The 15,892-nt window shown below is 44.7% G+C and overlaps 1 protein-coding gene across 1 annotated transcript; it reads right to left on the bottom strand.

Moving 5' to 3' along the window:
- Positions 1–237: 237 nt before the first annotated feature.
- On the bottom strand, positions 238–7,907 carry SHISA2 (shisa family member 2). The gene is made up of 2 exons (XM_072611760.1): positions 6,500–7,907; positions 238–2,570 (listed from the first exon to the last, which is right to left on the bottom strand). The coding sequence occupies exons 1-2, from the start codon at positions 6,825–6,827 to the stop codon at positions 2,017–2,019; spliced, it is 882 nt and encodes a 293-aa protein (XP_072467861.1). The 5' UTR covers positions 6,828–7,907; the 3' UTR covers positions 238–2,016.
- Positions 7,908–15,892: the final 7,985 nt, after the last annotated feature.

Below are 15,892 nucleotides of genomic sequence, written 5' to 3'. Positions count from 1 at the left end.
TCAGTATGACCCACAGAATAGGAAAAAGAAAGTTTCTTTCCTCTGAGAATATAGATGGAAAAACTTACTGCGACAAATTACATTTAAAATAGGTTCTTAACAAGGGGACAGGAATACATACCACTAGTTCAGCAACTTTTCCTAGATTGTTTGACAGATGTTTCTTCAAAAAACAAATCAGAGAACTGTTTGAAAAATGAGCAGATAAGATTTTAAGAACCCAAACACCACCATAAATTCACACCATAAAATATTTATTAAGAAACAATATGTTTGGTTTTTTTTTTCAATTGTAAAAACATCTTAGTTAGGAATCCTTTTTTTGAAATTTTAAAATCATACCAGATGCCAACAATCTTACATTATCTATGACATATATAAAACATGTAAAATACCACACTTCACAGAACTTTAATTAACAGTCTTATATTTCCACCAGCTAATAAAATAATTTCCACATACTTAACTTATTTTTCTTCTTATACGTAAACAATATACAAAGAGATTCACCTGAATTTCATAAATCAGAGCAGGGGTCCTTATCTGAGTATGTGCAATGAATGGAGTGCTTCCTGCAGAGAGACTGAGAGAGGGAAACAACAAAAAATGCCTGACTTCCTCACTGAATAAAGCTAGCATATCTGTAAACCTTTCTCTTGACATAACAAGAGTCCTTGATGTCCAGGGGGAGGTGGGGGGTAGGGGTGGAGATAGCAAGCCATGTCAGAGAAGGTTCATTGAAAAGACTGTATAAAATATCTGCCCATTCTCCTATAACTGCTAGATACTCCTATTTTGGCCAAAGGTCATTAAGTCTGTGGTATAAATTTTCCCCTCAACACTTGGATCATGGCAGAAAAATCCTATTAAGTAAATGTGTAGATCATTTTATCTGTGTTGATCATATGTAAATAGTAAGTCATGCTCATCAGATATAGGCAGAAATATCGACCCTCTGTTTCATCTAGAGCTGAAATGCACTCGCTACTGTCCAGGAATCCAGCCTCTGAAAACCCAAGCAGAACGAAATGCTGAAATGGCTAACTTTCCACAGCAAAAAGTAACCAGGAGTGGCAGGAACTGATTTTTTTTCATTGAAAGCAAAAAATTATCATTAAAATGAATAACCAAGTCTTGCACCTTATTAGATGCTATGGTAAAGTCAGATTAAAATACAATCAGGAAGAGTTCATGGTTTTATTACTATTCCACCCTTCTTAAGTTTTCTTCAAGATTAAAAGTAACTCCAGTCTTCCTTGGTAAAGCCTCTATATCATATTTCAGTGAAGAGTGATTTCTTTTTTGTACATAAAATACCATTTTGTCATAAGATTACTACATAAATAAAGGAGATTTTCACAATCACAAAAGTAGACAAAATACATAATTTTACACTGAAACTAAGATGTGTCTGAGAATGCTGAGATCCAATGGACAGTGTCAGGTAGAAAACAGGTTTTCCATTTTTGATTGCATCCTATTGTCTTCCACTGCCAATCTGATTGTCTATAAAACAGTCAGGGGAAAAGAGGTAACAAATATGATCTTGGACAGTTAAGGGTGGGAGTGGGGGAGAAAAAGAAACCGCCTTACTCTAGCAACTTACAAAATTCTTTTGACTATTGTACCTAAAGGGCACTTGTTGGCTCAAGCATTTCTCTTTCACACTCACACCCACACCCACACCCACACCCACACCCACACCCACTCACACATATACATCCACACAAAGCTATCAAAAAATGCATGTACACCTTCAACATAATCTTTTTTTTTCCAATAAAAATCATGCACTGGAATGAAACATATCTGGAAATGCTAATTGAGAGATACTTTCATAGAGTTTGAAGCAAATGAACCCATCAAAAAGAAATGCTTTCCCAAAAAATGCTGTCCAACATTCAAGGACTTCCATTTAGAGAATTCTTTACAAATGGACTGTTTGTGGATTCATTCCCAAACTATTTCTTGCCTGTCCATCTTAGGTACTGAGAGCCAGTTTTGCGGTCCATGAGTTTACACAGTCACTGCTGGGTACATTTTCTGTTCACTACTGGCATGGGGGTAAGGAGACTGGATCTGCCTGTACCCAGTTTGCAGACCATCCAGGAAGGGTGGCACAGGTGTCATGGGCATGGAGTCATGTTGTACCGTGTAGCCCACATACTGGGGGTGCAGGTATTGTCCTTGGTGGGGCACAATCTGGGTAGCCTGCTGACAGTTCAACACTGAGAAATTAGTCGGCATGTTGACATATACATTATTCATGGTCCCTTCTGGTAAGCAGCAGTTGGTCTGTGACCTCGTAGGGGGAGCTCTGGCACCTGAATTGGCACTGGAACTGGAGCTGGCAGCAGTGCTCGATTGACGGGAGGAGGATCCTCGAGATGTGCTGGCACTTGGTATCATGGGAATGGTTTCCATCAATCGATTGCCTCCAGGGGCTCTGCTCTGCTGTGGCTCCTGCTTGGGCCGCAGACACCTGCAGCAGCAAGCGGCCACTAAAGATCCCAAGATGATAAAGGCAACGAACACTGACCCCACGATGAGGAACGGCACATAGATAGGCACTAAGGAAAGGAATGCAGACAGAAAACTATGATTCCTCTTAAAGCATGTTTATGCAACTCTAATACTAATGTTCTGATAAGATTTGCTCATTGCTTGATAGCTTAAGAACTATTCAATCCTGTCTTTTTCCTTCCTGACCCCCTAAGATGCCTGGGCCTGAACTAGGGGCTATGGAACTAGGGATTATAACAAAGACAAATTTAAGAAAACAAAACAAGTAAACATCAGAATAGTTCAGAAAGACATCTCCCACTCCCTAAAACGTGAGCAACCTGGGTGTAAAGATCTCTTCAGATTAATGAAAAATATGCATTACAGAATAATAATAAAGAAATATAATGTTATTACTTTGAAGCATACAAAGTGAATGAATTCCCATGACTAACCAATTTAATGGATATGTATTACATAGCTCTGAGGGATATGCACAGTTTGGGACTGCTAAGTGAGTCAGGACCAAGTTCAAATCCAATCTTGAACGCTAGCTATGTGACCCTGGGCAAGTCACTTAACTCCATTTGCCTCAGTCTCCTCATCTGTAAAATGAGATGGAGAAGGAAATGGCAGAACCACTTCGGTTTCTCTGCCAAGAAAACCCCAAACGGGGTCACAGAGAATTGCACAAGACTGAAAACAACAGTAGTTCTGGGGATTTAAGTTATTAAAAATTCCATTCTCCTTAATAGATTAAGTATGTCCCTTGCAATCTTCTTTTGACACTATTTGGACCGCAAACTTTTTTCATTGACAATTCAAAAGTCAACTTCAGTGCAGAGCCAACCATTAAAACTTCTGAATAAGTAGACTGAGATTTAGGAACCTTTACTGCAGTAGAAATGGGTGAAATAAAAAGAGCAAATCTTCTTGATCAATCTTAGGGGACTTCCTTGATAAACCAAATTTATGGGAGGGATATAACCTGATATGTTGACGAAGGAGACAGTCTATTCCAGGCAAAAGGCAAAAGCATGGGAATAAAACCTATACAGTGAAAAGTAAATAGTTTAAGAGAAATGGAAACAGGAGAAGCTACAAGGCAGCCTAAGAGTGGACTGATACCAAGACTGCTAAGTCCAAAGTTAAAACACTGGAGGATCACAGGGAGCTCCCGGAAAATGAAAGAAACGTATTATAACATAAAACAACCAGTATGAATTCTGACAAGTTGGATCTATTCTGTACATAAAATAACTTCTGAACACCAAGAATTGGGTTTAAAACAAGCATTAAGGAGCAGAGTATTTCCTTTTGTTTTCTTGTTAATCCTTTTCACAAACAGTCAATCTTTTGGAAATCCTGAAATACTGGAACTATTTATGAATTGTTCTTCACGTAGAAAACACAAGATGTTCAAAAGAGATGCATGCGAATGGGAAGAGGAAGGGGAAAAAAAGCTTTTGCTGAGTCCACTGAGTTCCTCTAGTGCTTATCTGAGTCACTCACGATGTACTTATCTCACACTGTAGTCCTCTACAGACATCACTCTGTTCTACAGGGCAGGGAACTGTCTTTTATATTTGTATTATATTTATTTATATTCCTCTACAACACCTTGTGTATAGTAGGAGCTAAATAAACATGAATGAATGAGCCAAATTCCTTGGCACTGAGGGAACAGACCAAGTTCTCTCAAATTGAGCAACGCTTCTAAATACGTTCTTTATGATTTCTGAACACCTAGTAAAAATTATGAAAATGTAACACCTTGTGGAATCACCTAGACTTAAGTTTGATTTTCATGATAAAAGCTTAGCCAAGAAGGATGGTTTCTGGAAGTTCAACAGGTGGTATAGAGTTGGCTACGCCAAAGTTGTCCAAGAGTAAACCTGCCCTAATTGTTGGAGTTAGCCAGAGGATTTTGTAGCAACATGCTGGGCTTTTTCTTAACCGTTCTATAAATTTTTGTATTCCTCTAAAGAAATCTAGCCTTTCATATTACCAAAGGTTAAAATCAGGCATTCTTTAAATGCGCGCGCACACACACACACACACACACACACACACACATTATCCTCAGGCCTTGTCATAAGCAATGCAAAGTTACTTACTTAAAAAAAAAAAAATAATTGTTCACTTTCAAGGAATTTTAATTGGACTTGCATACCGGCATGTAGGGATAATTAATACAGTGCTCCCATGAGCCCTGGTGCCATTTAATTAGACAAGATAGGGCAGCATGGGTGTGAAATAAATTTAGTGAAGCATAATTTTGTTTTGGAACAAAGCTTTGTAAAATGTAGGGAAATCCCCAAAATGCACATCTCAGCATCTTTATGATTTTGACAAGTTTTCATATTTCGTGTTGAATCACGAAGCAGTTGTTGTGCAGGGATTTGTCCCGAGAGAGATCTCCTTTATATTTTCTTTTCTTTTACTATTAAACTGAGCTCTGCAGACTTGCAACCATCAGACGACACCATGGCTTTGGCACATTCCTTAACGCTTTATTTCATACTCATACACTGCAAAGCTGAGTTGGCACCTTAAACGCAGGCATTTTCCGGAGTTATACTCTCTCCTCTCCTCTCCTCCCTTCAGACAGAGACAGAACAATGCAGCATGAGTAATACAATGCTTGACTGAAAAAGCAGCCGGGTTTAAAGGAGCTCTCCTCTTACAGGGTCACAAGAGACAGCTCTGTAAACACTCCTTGCCTCCAAGAACATTTCAGGCACCTCGGCCTCCTGTGGGTTCAGGATGCAGAGAAACAGGATGGGGCAGAAGGGCAGGAGGAAATGGAGGGTGCTGTAAGTCCCCTTGTCAAAAACCAACTTCCCAGCTTCACGCAGGGAGAGTTCACCTTGGTGAAAGGATGCCCTCTAGAATATTTTGTCCACAGAACTATATCCTACTCACTGGAGGATAGACTCAAGAAGGTGAACTTGGGATGAGGTGGAGGAGAAGAGGGAGAATATCTCAGAAGAGTGGAACTTTTAAAAGGAAATGTTTTTTCAAAGCTATAAAGACAAAAAGTTAACTATCTTCTGCAGGGTCTCAGACAAGTTGGCCAGGCATCTGATGCAACACAATTCAGTTTCAGGTGCAGGTGCCAGCTCTGCTTGCCAGCACACATGGAAGAACATTAGAGCCCTGAGGCCAGGGCAGGGGAGAAGCAAAGGCCATTCAATCCCTGCTCCAGAAATTTAAGATTTCTCTTCCACTGAACTGTCCAGGTCCCATTACTGAACTAGAGAAAGTCCTAAGAGGTGGAAGGAAGTTTGGCGTTTACCTAATCCAAGCCACTCACTGCACGGATGAGGAACAGCCCGGCTTGGGGGGAGAGGGGGGATGCCTAACAGGTGGGGGTGGGGCAGCACCTGACTTTGTTAGGCACATGGCCCAGGCTGGCAAAGGAGTCAAGGCCCTGTTTAGATTCACTGCTATTCACCCCCACTTTTCCTAAGTTCTCTCAATATTTAATTCATTTAATTAGAGAAGAAGGCAGGAGGAAAACAAATCTCTAAGGGGGAAAAACTAGCTGCCCTGGAATCCGGACGGTGGCAAAAAAGAAAGGTGATGAATTCTTCTTCCTGAAACATCTGAAAAGATAATTGACCCCTTTGCCTCAAATAGGGTGGGAGTGATCCCAGCAAGCGTGCTCTGGGGACCTTCTGAGGAGGTGGGGGAGAGGTCAGGGAGGACGTGGGCAAGGCCGGGGCAGGATTTCCTGAAGGAGGGCCTCGGGGCACAGGAGTCAGGGCCGAGTTACAGCGCCCTTAGCAGCAGAGACGACTCAGGACAACGCGCCCAGCACCATCCAGCTCCTGCCCGCGGCCAGGCCAGAGCCAAGGGCCGGCACGGCCCGCCACCCCCCTGACTCCGCCCCTGCCCAGATCAGCTAGCGGGAGGCCCCTCTAGCCCGTGCCCATCGAGGCGCTGCGGACGCTCGGCCAGGTGGCCTCCCCCGCCCCGGCCCGCCCCCGCGTACCTGCGGCGCCGTCCGGGCTGTCCTTGTCCGAGCGGCCCGGCTCGCCGCCCCCCTGCTGGCGGTCGTTGTCGCAGCCGCCCTGGTCCAGGCGCGCGTCGGCGCTGGAGCAGCAGTAGCGCAGGGCGCAGCTGCCGCAGCAGATGGTGGCATCGCCGCCGTCGAAGCGCTCGGGACACTGGAAGCCGATCCGCCAGACGCCCTGCGCGTCCAGCCAGCCGTGGCAGTACTCCCCGCTGGCCCGCGCCCCGGCCGCCAGCAGCGCCGCCAGCAGCAGCCGCAGGAGAGGGGGGGAGGACGGCGACGAGGCCCGCAGGCGGCCGCCCCACATGGCACCACCCGGAGCGCGGGGCGGCGCGGGCGCCAGCGGGCGGAGGGGCCCCGCGGGGGCTTCGGCGGAGGTCCCGGGGCTCAGTACGGGGCAGCCCCGGGCGGGTTCAGGAGTCCTGGCGGGGCCTGCCCCTTCCCATGCGGTCAGCGCCTTTCCTTCCCCCTCCAGTCCAGGGGTGATCCGCGATCTGATGGAGAAGGCGGCCCCTAAGCCATCACTCCCGCATTCTCGGCGCCCTAGCCGGGTAGAGGCGCGGGTCCGAGAGCAGGGACGCCGGGGACGTCCCCACGGCGGGCAGCGAGAGCTCTCCGAGGTGTTCCCAAGCAAGCGTCCACTCCACGCGCCTCCCGCCCACAAGGCGCCCCCAAAGCCCTTCCCCGAGTCCGAGCCCTCTGCCCCGAGCCAATTAGTTATGCTCCCGAGGGACCCGAGCAGTCCGATTCCAGGGTGACGGGCGAGGCAGGACCCCTCAATCCCCCGGGCCACAGAGCGCAGGGGACGGAGAGGAGAGGAGGGGGCCGGCGGGGGGCAGCGCTGCTAGAGGCAAGTGCAGCAGCAAGTGCGGCCGCTGCTCAGTCCCTCCTCCCCATCGCCAAACTTCGTCCGCGCCTCGCGCTGCGAGCCTCGCGCTGGGCGAGGAAGCTGTCCCCGGGGCGCTCAGGAGCCCCGGCCGTCTCGCGGAGGCAAATGCTAAGTGCCGGGACCTCCGGCGCGATCCGTGCGGGGACCAAGCCGGGCCCGCGGGCCCGCCTCGGGAGCAGCTCGCGTCCGGCTCCGGAGGAGAGGGGCGCAGCCGCCTCCCGCCGCTGAGTCTCGGCGAGCCTGGGTGCCGCGGAGGCCGGGGCCGGGGTGGCGGGGCTGCCGCTGCTGCTGGGAGCAGCTCCAGGACTCTGCTCGCTCTCCTCTCCCGCCCGTCTGCTCCTCCTGGCCCCTTCCCGGGCTCCCCACCCTGCCCCTTCTATCTCCCTCTTGTCCTCTGCCGGGCACCGGAGAGGGGTGGCGGAGGGTGGAAGCCGAGGCGGGGAGACGGCCGGCCCGGCTCGCGCGCTGCCCTCGGCCTCCTCCTCCTCCGGCCGGCCCGGCTCGCCTTCGCGGCCCCTTGGCTCGCTCTCTTATTATAGGCACCCGGCTCGCCCAGGCGCGCATGCGCTTCCGGAGCCTCCCTCCCTCCCCCCTCGGAGGAGGCCCCCTACACGGAGAGAGTGAGGGGCCCTTCCTGCCACCCCGGCGCTTGGGGTAGCCTTGGTGTGGAGGACGTGAGCCGCACCGGCTAGGAGAGAAGGGTCGGAAAGGACCCGCCTCCAACGCGGCGGCTTTGCCTCCACGGACCAGGGGAGAACGGAGACCGAGGGCTGGGCACCTCGGCGAGCGCTCCCCGTCGGGGCAGCCTTCCTTCAGACGCCGGTTCTTGTTTGGGGAACCGAAGGCGCAGGTGCCGGTGCTCCGAAAACTCGTTGTGTTTATCCAGGTCAGGCTGGACAGTCCGGTCACAGTCACGCTTGTGCTAAGAGACCTTGGACACTTAACCTCTCTGGTCCTCAGTTACCTCCTCTGTAAAGTAAAGGGGCTCTACTAGATCATCTTGGAGATCGTTTTTAGATGTCCCCTCTAGCTCCCTGATTCCGTATTACTTAGAAAGCAAGGCTATTTTATTTGTAGGCAAAAGGTATTGTCTTTCAGGGGCCCATTCAGACACTTCTTTATCAGTCACAGTAGGGGGTGCAGTGGAGAGAGCACCAGCGCGGGAGTCAGGAGGACCTGAGTTCAAATCTCACCTTTTTAGCTGTGTGACCTTGGGCAAGTCACTTCACCCCAACTGCCTCATCCTGGGTCATCTCCAGGCATCCTGATGAGTATCTGGTCACTGGATCCAGATGGCTCTGGAGGAGAAGTGAGGCTGGTGACCTGCACAGCCCTCCCTCACTCAAAGCAAAGTCAAGTGCAAGTCATGTCATTGTTTCTCTGATGGCATGGTGTTCTTTGGCAACGAAGGATGAACACACGCACAGATAATTCAGCTATAAAAGACTCATTTTACCCTACCTAGCAAGTTCAGTCTGCTTCCTTGAATTTGAAACTGAGGCTGTCACCATAAATAATAACAGTAGGTCATATGGATATAGTTTTTATATATTTTCTCTTCCTCACAATTTCATGTTAAAACAATTATAAACTTTTTTTAAAGTTTTAAATTCCAAATTTCATCCCTCCCTCTCTCCTTCCTGCCCCCCTCCCTGAGATGATAAGCAATCCAATATAGCTTATACATGTGCATATTGGTCATTTTATACAAGACTCAGAAAAATGAAAGTAAAAAATAGCATGCTTCAGTGTTTTAAAGTTTGCAAAACATTTATATATACATATATATATACACACACATATATAATTTGATATTCAAACAATCTAGTGAGGTAGATGCTAGTCCAATCAGGTCAAAAAGCATGTGAGTGCCCACTGTATACCAACCTGTGTGCTGAACACTGACCAGGGGATACAAAAAAAGGCATTAACAGTCTCTCAAGATGAAAACAACATTTGAATAACTGTGTCCAAATAAGATATGGACATATAGATATAGGTGATAAATTGGAGATAACCTCAGAGGGAAGGTGCTAGAATTAAGAATAAGGACAGGCTGTTTATAAAAAGTGAGATATTAGTTGAGACTTGAAGAAAGCCAGGAAAACCATGAGGCAGAGATGAGGAGGGAGAGCACAGCTACCACTTCCACATCAACTTTCCCCATCACAATCTTGATAGAGAGTCAGTATAAGAAATTAAATGGGAATTTGGGGGGAGTTTTGCGAAAACTGCAGATGACACTTGAAGGCCAGCAGATGACACAGAAACAGTTTAGAAACTCAGAAATGCATAAAATATATGTATCCTATTGTATGATATCAACCCAAATTTTACAATAAGGTACTGTAAATATCCCACCAAAGAAAAAAGTCAGACTCTTTCTCTGGTACGGAAGGAGGGCCAAAATTGTTTATGAAGGTTTTCCAGACTGGGGGGGTGCTGCAACCCTAACCCTCATGATATGTTCCAGGCACAGGGAACAGTCAGTGAAAATGCCCCCAAAAAGGAGACTGTACGAAGAACAGTTTGGCCCAGTGTTACCGATTCACAGAGTATGGGAATGTGAGTAAGGTGTAAGAAGACTGGAAAGGAAGTATGGGGCTAGGTTATAATGGGTTCTAAAAACCAAATATGATTTTATATTTGACTCTAGAGGTAATTAGGAGCCACCAGAGTTTATTGAATGGGAGGAAGGAGGGTGACATGGGTGGGCCTCCACTTTAGGAAGTTCATTTTAATAGTTGAACCGAAGATGGACTAGAGCGGGGAGAGACTTGAAGCAAGAAGACCAAGCTGGAGTCTATTTTAATAGTCCAGGCATGAGGTGACAAAGGTCTGCACAGGGTGTTGGTGATATCAGAAGAGAAAAGGGGATATATAGGTGAGATGTTTTTAAGGTAGAATCCATAGGACTTGGTGATAGATGGGATAAAAAGGGTGAGAGAATCAAGGATGACCACTAGATTGCAGATCCATATATTGGGAGGATGGAGGTACTCATAATAATAATAGGGAAATTAGGAAGGGGGACAGGTGGTTGAGGGAGGGAAGGAAAAGGAAGAGCTATTTTTTAAAAAGTTATCTTCATTTTGCAAATGAGGAAACTGGGGTTCCAGGAGGATGATTCCCTTGTCCAAGGCCAAGCAGTTAGTTAAGTGTTAGACGCAGGGTTCTAACTTAGGTCTTTCTGACCCTAGGTCAAGTGTCCCATGCTACCTCTAAACACAGGTTATTTTAATTTATTATATTTTATCTTCAGAACTGTTGTTGTTGATTACAAGGCCAGAGAAGATCCACTGAACAGCAGAACCAGTTTTATTATAATCTATAAGCCCTTCAAAGAAACCAGTCACTCTTTTTTTGGGACAACCTTATATAATTCTACCAATCAAGAATAGGTGGGATTTGTACCAGTTTTTAAGTCATCCCTTTTACACTTGCAATCTAGAAACCTTATGAAAAAGTTGAGGGGGGCGGAGCCAAGATGGCGGAGTAGAAAGACACACATACGCTAGCTCTGAACCCACAGCCCATAAAATATCTGTAAAAAAGAACTACCAACAAATTCTGGAGAAGCAGAAGCCACAGAACAACAGAGCGGACAAGATTTCTGTTCCAGAGGGACCTGAAAACCTCTCACAAAAGGTCCGTCGCACTGTGGATGCGGAGCTGAGCCCAGCCCTGCCTTGGCAGCGTGGTGCCAAGAGGAGAGGATCTGAGCAGGCTTCAGGGACGGAATCTCCAGTGGACGCCCAGGTCCCTCCACCCACAGGTGACAAGGGTTGGTGAGAGGATCTCTTTGGCAGGTTGAGAGGGGAGTGGGGTGCCCCCATAACTCAGGTTCCCTCGGGAGGCAGCAGTGGTGGGAGCAGACCAGGGCTCCCCAAGCAAGCAGGAGCCTGGATCCATTGAAGGTCTCTGCATAAACCCCCTGAGGGAACTGAGCCCTGTGAGGCAGCCCTGCCCCCACCTGAGCACCTGAACTTTATCTCACATTGAATAGCAGCCCCACCCCCTCCCAAAGCCCTGAGGCTGGGAAGCAGCATCTGAATCTCAGACCCCAAGTGCAGGCTGGGAAGATCTGGAGGCAAAGTGGGAGTGAAGAGAATACTCAGAAGTCAAGTCACTAGCTGGGAAAATGCCCAGAAAAGGGAAAAAAAATAAGACTATAGAAGATTACTTTCTTGGTGAACAGGTATTTCCTCCCTTCCTTTCTGATGAGGAAGAACAATGTTTACCATCAGGGAAAGACACAGAAGTCAAGGCTTCTGTATCCCAGCCCACCCAATGGGCTCAGGCCATGGAAGAGCTCAAAAAGGATTTTGAAAATCAAGTTAGAGAGGTGGAGGAAAAACTGGGAAGAGAAATGAGAGAGACGAAAGAAAAGCATGAAAAGCAGGTCAACACCTTGCTAAAGGAGACCCCAAAAAATGCTGAAGAAAATAACACCTTGAAAATTGGCTAACTCAATTGGCAAAAGAAGTTCAAAAAGCCAATGAGGAGAAGAATGCTTTCAAAAGCAGAATTAGCCAAATGGAAAAAGAGGTTCAAAAGCTCACTGAAGAAAATAGTTCTTTCAAAATTAGAATGGAACAGATGGAGGCTAATGACTTTATGAGAAACCAAGAAATCACAAAACAAAACCAAAAGAATGAGAAAATGGAAGATAATGTGAAATATCTCATTGGAAAAACAACTGACCTGGAAAATAGATCCAGGAGAGACAATTTAAAAATTATGGGACTACCTGACAGCCATGATCAAAAAAAGAGCCTAGACATCATCTTTCATGAAATTATAAAGGAAAACTGCCCTGAGATTCTAGAACCAGAGGGCAAAATAAATATTCAAGGAATCCACAGAACACCACCTGAAAGAGATCCAAAAAGAGAAACTCCTAGGAACATTGTGGCCAAATTCCAGAGTTCCCAGGTCAAGGAGAAAATATTGCAAGCAGCTAGAAAGAAACAATTCAAGTATTGTGGAAATACAATCAGGATAACACAAGACCTAGCAGCTTCTACATTAAGGGATCAAAGGGCATGGAATAGGATATTCCAGAAGTCAAAGGAACTAGAACTAAAACCAAGAATCACCTACCCAGCAAAACTGAGTATAATACTTCAGGGGAAAAAATGGTCTTTCAATGAAATAGAGGATTTTCAAGCATTCTTGATGAAAAGACCAGAGCTGAAAAGAAAATTTGACTTTCAAACACAAGAATCAAGAGAAGCATGAAAAGGTAAACAGCAAAGAGAAGTTATAAGGGACTTTACTAAAGTTGAACTGTTTACATTCCTACATGGAAAGACAATATTTGTAACTCTTGAAACTATTCAGTGTCTGGGTACTGGGTGGGATTACACACACACACATAGAGACAAAGTGCACAGAGTGAATTGAAGAGGATGGGATGATATCTTAAAAAAATGAAAGCAAGCAGTGAGAGAGAAATATATTGGGAGGAGAAAGGGAGAAATGGAATGGGGCAAATTATCTCTCATAAAAGAGGCAAGCAAAAGACTTATTAGTGGAGAGATAAAGAGGGGAGGTGAGAGAAAAACATGAAGTTTACTCTCATCACATTCCACTAAAGGAAGGAATAAAATGCACACTCATTTTGGTATGAAAACCTATCTTACAATACAGGAAAGCGGGGGATAAGGGGATAAGCAGGGTGGGGGGGATGATGGAAGGGAGGGCATGGGGAGGAGGGAGCAATTTGAGGTCAACACTCATGGGGAGGGACAGGATCAAAAGAGAGAATAGAAGTAATGGGGGGCAGGATAGGATGGAGGGAAATATAGTTAGTCTTATACAACACGACCATTATGGAAGTCATTTGCAAAACTACACAGATTTGGCCTATATTGAATTGCTTGCCTTCCAAAGGGAAGGGGTGGGGAGGGAGGGAGGAAAACAAGTTGGAACTCAAAGTTTTAGGAACAACTGTCAAGTATTGTTCTTGCCACCAGGAAATAAGACATACAGGTAAAGGGGTATAGAAAGTTATTTGGCCCTACAAGACAAAAGAGAAGATGGAGACAAGGACAGAGAGGGATGATAGAAGAGAGAGCAGATTGGTGATAGGGGCAATTAGAATGCTCGGTGTTTTGGGGTGGGGGGAGGGGACAAAAGGGGAGAAAATTTGGAACCCAAAATTTTGTTAAAATGAATGTTAAAAGTTAAATAAATAAATGAAAGAAAGAAAGAAAGAAAGAAAGAAGGAAAGAAAGAAAAAGTTGAGCTGTATTGATTACTCATGTGCCATGCTCTTTGGAATTACTGCTGACTTAATAGAAATGACAGTATTGGATGCTTTGAACAAAAGTGAACTAAATTCACTGTGTACTGACACATTTATTATAATCAAGACTGAATTCTTTTGAAAATCAGTATTTAAATGTATAAAAAGCCATGGCTCTTCATTTCCTATTGAATATAATATAAATGCCAATTTGGGGCATTCAATGCCTTGTCCAGTGTTACCAACCTACCTTTTCAGTCTTAATTAGTTTCCTTTCATGTACTCTCTGTTTTTGTTAAACTGGACTCCATTCTGTTTCTCTATCCCTTACTCCCATCTCCACAATTTGGAGCCCAACACTCGTCCAATTTACATGAACCTTTAACCTCTTCCTTGAGGCCTTCCCTGACACCCCCAATTGAAACATCATAATCTTGGATTTTTTCATAGCACATTGTCTAAAACTTTGCATTTACTACATTCAATCTTATCATCCTTATTTATGTGTCTTCTTATCCCTTCAGAGTGTAAGTTCCCTGAAGACAGAGACAATGTAGTATCTCTGTAAATACCCCACAAAAGAAAAAAATCAGATGTTTATTGAGTGACCCTGAACAAGTCACTTAACCCTGTTTGCCTCAGTTTTCTCATCTGTAAAATGAGCAGGTAAAGGAAATGGCAAACCATTCCAGTATCTTTGCCAAGAAAACCCCAAATGGGATCACTAAGAATCAGACATGACTGAAAAGCAACTCAACAACCTAGAGAAGAAAAGACTGGGGGGCTCAGAGAGGACAGGGAGATGATTTAAGAAGCATGTAGCATTTAGATATGATAGCTATCTTTAAGTATTTTCTGGCCCATTATGTAGACAGCAATTAGTCTTGCAGAAAGAAGAACTAGGAGCTATGGAAATAAGCTGACAAGAGACAGATTTAGGATCGTTGTAATTGTTTCCAACAATCAGAGCCACTCAAAGGTCAATGGAATAACTCTGGAGGTAGTGGATTCTCCTTTACTGGATGTTTTCCAGCAAGGTCAGGATGACCGCTTTTCAGTTGTGACGGAGAAGAATTCCTGTTAAAGTTTGGGTTGGACTAGATGGCACCCAAGGTCAATCAATCAATTAAAAAGGGTTTATTAAACCTTTACTAAGTGTCAGGCATCTTGGTAGGAGCTAGGGATACAAATACAAGAATACAACAGTCAAGAGCTGACATTCTAATGGGAGCCACAAGAAGGAAGAAAACAAGTATTTATTAAGCACCAACTATATACCAGTCATTATGCGAAGCACAATGCAAGTGCTATCTCATTTGGTCCTCACAACAATCCTGGGAGGTAGGTGTTGTTATTATTACTATGGTTTTCCAGTTGAGGAAACTGAGGCAGATGGAGGTTAAGGGACTGACCCAGAGTCACGCAACTTAGTGTCTGAGACAGAATTTGAACTCAGTTCTCTCTGACTCCAGGTCTAGCATTCTGTTCATTTCTTCCCCTACAACACTCTGTCTCTCTCTAACTAGGTAGAAATTTCCGGTGTGGAAATTCTCTCTTCTAACTAGGGAGATGCCTGGGAGCACTAAGATATTAAGTGACTTGCTCAAAGTCATTCAGTCAGTGTCAAAAGTAGGACCTGAATCAAGGTCTTCACTTCTCAGTTGCCTCTGGCCCTCTATCCACAGTGCCAAATACTCTCTGGTGCCTGACTATAAATTTTAAAAATTACATTTTTTAATAAATTTGTAAAATTATATAAATTTATAAAATTTTTAAAAGTGCCTAACAGATCCTTGGTAGTATGAGTAGAGAAATACATATAAATAATGAAACAATTGCTTGTGAGCTTGCTAAATGGTTGTTCTTACAGATCAAATGGCAGTAATCTTATTTCATTCAGTTTTCAGAAAGTTTTCAGGGACTGTGGTATGTCTGCACATTTAAGAGGTACTTGTCGTCTCCAAACCAGACATTAGTGTGTTAGAGAGCAGATTTCCTCACTGTTCATTCATTTTTTTTCTCCTTTAAAAATAAGCTAGTTATTGCAAATTTACATTTTGTTTACAAGGAAGACTTCTTTTAAGTTAAAATGTTTTCAGTGCCAAATGAAACTTCAAACCCAAACAAATGTGTTAATTTACATTTCTTTTGATTTTTGTCTTGTGGTTCCCAAACCTCATCTGAATAAAACTGGTTATAAAAATTCAAAAAATCTTTCTAGTTTCTTTGGAGT

The sequence above is a fragment of the Notamacropus eugenii genome, chromosome 5 (genome assembly GCF_028372415.1).
Source record: "Notamacropus eugenii isolate mMacEug1 chromosome 5, mMacEug1.pri_v2, whole genome shotgun sequence".
Lineage (NCBI taxonomy): Eukaryota > Metazoa > Chordata > Mammalia > Diprotodontia > Macropodidae > Notamacropus > Notamacropus eugenii.
This window is presented reverse-complemented; position numbering and strand designations above follow the sequence as displayed.